The 2729-nt window shown below is 58.5% G+C and overlaps 1 protein-coding gene across 1 annotated transcript in view; it reads right to left on the bottom strand.

Annotated features, from left to right (window-relative positions):
- Dtx1 (deltex E3 ubiquitin ligase 1) overlaps nucleotides 1-2729 on the bottom strand; it is a 30144-nt gene that overhangs the window by 12147 nt on the left and 15268 nt on the right. The window contains exon 3 of the mRNA XM_048785669.1: nucleotides 2646-2724. Within this exon, the coding sequence (XP_048641626.1) occupies nucleotides 2646-2724 (79 nt within the window). The remainder of the gene's footprint in view (nucleotides 1-2645; nucleotides 2725-2729) is intronic.

Here is a 2729-nt window from a genome sequence, read left to right as displayed (position 1 = left end):
TGAAGCCTCAGGAGGAACCAGCCCCGCCCGCACCTCCATCTCAGAATTCCAGTGGCCAGAACAAGAGGACACATGTCTGGTGTCCAAGCCATTCAGCCGGGGGCACTGTGTCCCCACAGCCTTGGCCAGCTAACACGGACACAGGCGGAGGGAGGGGGAGGACAGGGGCTGAGGGGGGGCCAGGGTGCGGAGGGAGACACCCCCAGCTCCAGTCCCTTTTCACCAGGGGCTGCACTGGCCTCGGTTGCCCTGGCAACAGGAGGCTCAGTGTGGAGGAGGCGGGGCCTGCACAGCGGGGTGGGTCTGCCTGTCCGCGCTCGGACCTGGTGGCCCTTGGCTGGCCTGTGTGCCCAGGGTCTGGGGTGAGGCTGGGCAGCGTCCGCATTATGGGGGAGGGAGGAGGGAGGCCTGGGCAGTGCCCCCGCCTTTCAGGCCAATGTCCGAGCTCAGGGAAGGTCAGAAGTAGCTTCCAGGGGGACGAAGAGGGGCTGGGAAGGAGAGACCTCCGGCAGGTCCCAGGAGGACTCCAGGGAGAAGCCTTCCTTCCCACCGCCCTCTTGAGCTCAAGAGCACTCTATGGCTCCCACTGCAAGGGGCACCGACCACGGGCTCTCTGGAGGCCCCAGGACCAGCTCTGTTACCCTATCTGGAAAGAACCTCAGCGCCCGCTGCCCCAAGGGAGCCTCCAGAACCTTCTGGATTCATTCCTACCCACCCCTCGGCACTCGTCCTGCCCAGGATGTCCTTCCCCCTCTGGCTGGTGCCCCACACTGCAGCCTGCATCCACCTCACTCCTCCTGCCCTGAGCATCCAGGCCTTCAAGTCCCCTTGAGATGCATGTGCCTGGAACAGCCCTGCTTCACATCTGCGCCCTCCTCAGAGGTCCTCCCTGACCACCACTCCCTCATCCTGTACTGTCCTGTCCCCCAGTTCTGCCCTCTCTCCAGAGGTCAGGTCCAAAGACTCCTTTATGGCCCTATGTCCACCTCCCTGGCCATCTGCGTGCTCCACGAAGACACTCACTGCATTGTCTTCTGCAGCTCCGTGGATGAGGGATAGTCCCCATTTGGAGAATTAATACTGAGTGAGAAAAGCTGAGTAATTCCCAGCCTGCCCTAGAACAATGGCTCTCAAAACTTTCACCAGTGATAGCTGGGCACGGTGGCACAGGCTTGTAATCCCAGCTACTTGGAAGGCTGAGGGAGGATCCCAAGTTCAAGGCCAGCCTCAGCAACTTAATGAGACTCAGCCTCTAAGTTTAAAAAAAAATTTTAAAAGGACTGGGGTGTGGCTCAGTGATAAAGTGTCCCTAGGGTCTGTCCCTAATACAAAGGAGGAGGAGGAGGAGGAGGGAGGGAAGTGGGAGGAGGAAGAGGAGAAGAAGAAGAAGAAAACACATTTCATCAAAGGCAAATTAGTTTTGTCTGGCAAGGTCTTAAGTGTGTGCAGAAATGATGCGAATTTTAAGTTGTTGGAACTATGCTATGTGCCACTTTGTCCTATCCTACCCAATCTTGTCCTTTCTATTTATTACAAGGAGATTCTGGTGGTGATCCTGAAGGTCGTGCACTCAGGTCATTACTGCCAGTCTCCTGGGCTGTCCAAGGTGGTACAGATAGAGTTGGCCTTTCTGCCACCTCCCCTGGAGGACCACAGCCCACACCCACCTGTTCCTTCCTCTCTGGCCCAGGCTGAGGACTCTCAGTAGGAGGGTCAGGCGGGGCCCTCTGCTCAGATCCGGCCTGAGCCCCAGGGTGAGCAGCCAGCAGGAGCTCCCTGGCTCCCCAGTCCTGGGGCTTGGAGCACCTTAGCCCAGGGATTTCCAGACTCAGTAACGACGGGGTTCTTTCCCCCGTGAACTTCTGTTGGCAAAGCCAGATTGGACAAGGGAATTCCAGCGGTGGCGCTGCTCTGGCTAATGCGAGGGCAGAGGGCCCGGCTGCCGCTTGCTGGTCTTCCCTGCAGCCCCTCCCAGCCCCTGCGGCTATTCCAAGTCATCCCAGGGTCCCTGGAGCCCAGTTTGAAGACCAGCAAGTTAACCCAAAGTGATGGTGATACTTCTGGTGCAGATTACAGGGAAATATTATGGGCAAGGGGCCAAAGCTTGATTCAGCCGTGGAAGAGCCTCAGGGACTCAGATGGGCCCCAAGGCCCCAAACTCACTAAGACAGCAGAGTGCATAGAGGAATCCTAAGATCTAGGCGCCAATCTCTGCTCTCCCCGAGTGACCCTCAGAAGTCACCACACCTCAGTCTCCCTGTCTGTACCATGGGAACGCTGAGTTGTTCCGGGGAATAAATGGGGACGCAGAGGAACTAGCTACGGAGGAGCACAGAGGCGGCAACCCGCAGTGCTTGCCTGGGGGGTGAACGGCATCATCTTGGGGAATATTTTGTGATTCAGGGACCTCACCTGTGCCGCGGGGATGGCAAGGATACTCACCTCACAGGTCCTTGTGCAGGAGATACATCCTGGGCAACGCTTTACGGCCTCAGGTAAAGCTCCACACAGGGTGAATTCTTAAGGGTGCTACATTAATGGCCATTTGCATTGTTACTGCAATCTTGGCTCCGGGCTCTAGTGGGCGGCTGAGCTTTCTCCTGGCCTGCAGTGACACAGCCCCCTCCCCCAGGGCCCCGTCTTACCCGGGTGGGATGGAGGCGCGCGCGCTCACGCTGGTGGTGCGCTGGGGCCCTGGCCGGTTGAGGTTGTTCTGCCCGGGGGTGGGC

This window comes from Marmota marmota, unplaced genomic scaffold (genome assembly GCF_001458135.2).
Source record: "Marmota marmota marmota unplaced genomic scaffold, marMar, whole genome shotgun sequence".
NCBI classification, from domain to species: domain Eukaryota; kingdom Metazoa; phylum Chordata; class Mammalia; order Rodentia; family Sciuridae; genus Marmota; species Marmota marmota.
Note: the sequence above shows the minus strand (reverse complement) of the source record. Positions and strands in the feature narration are given on the sequence as shown.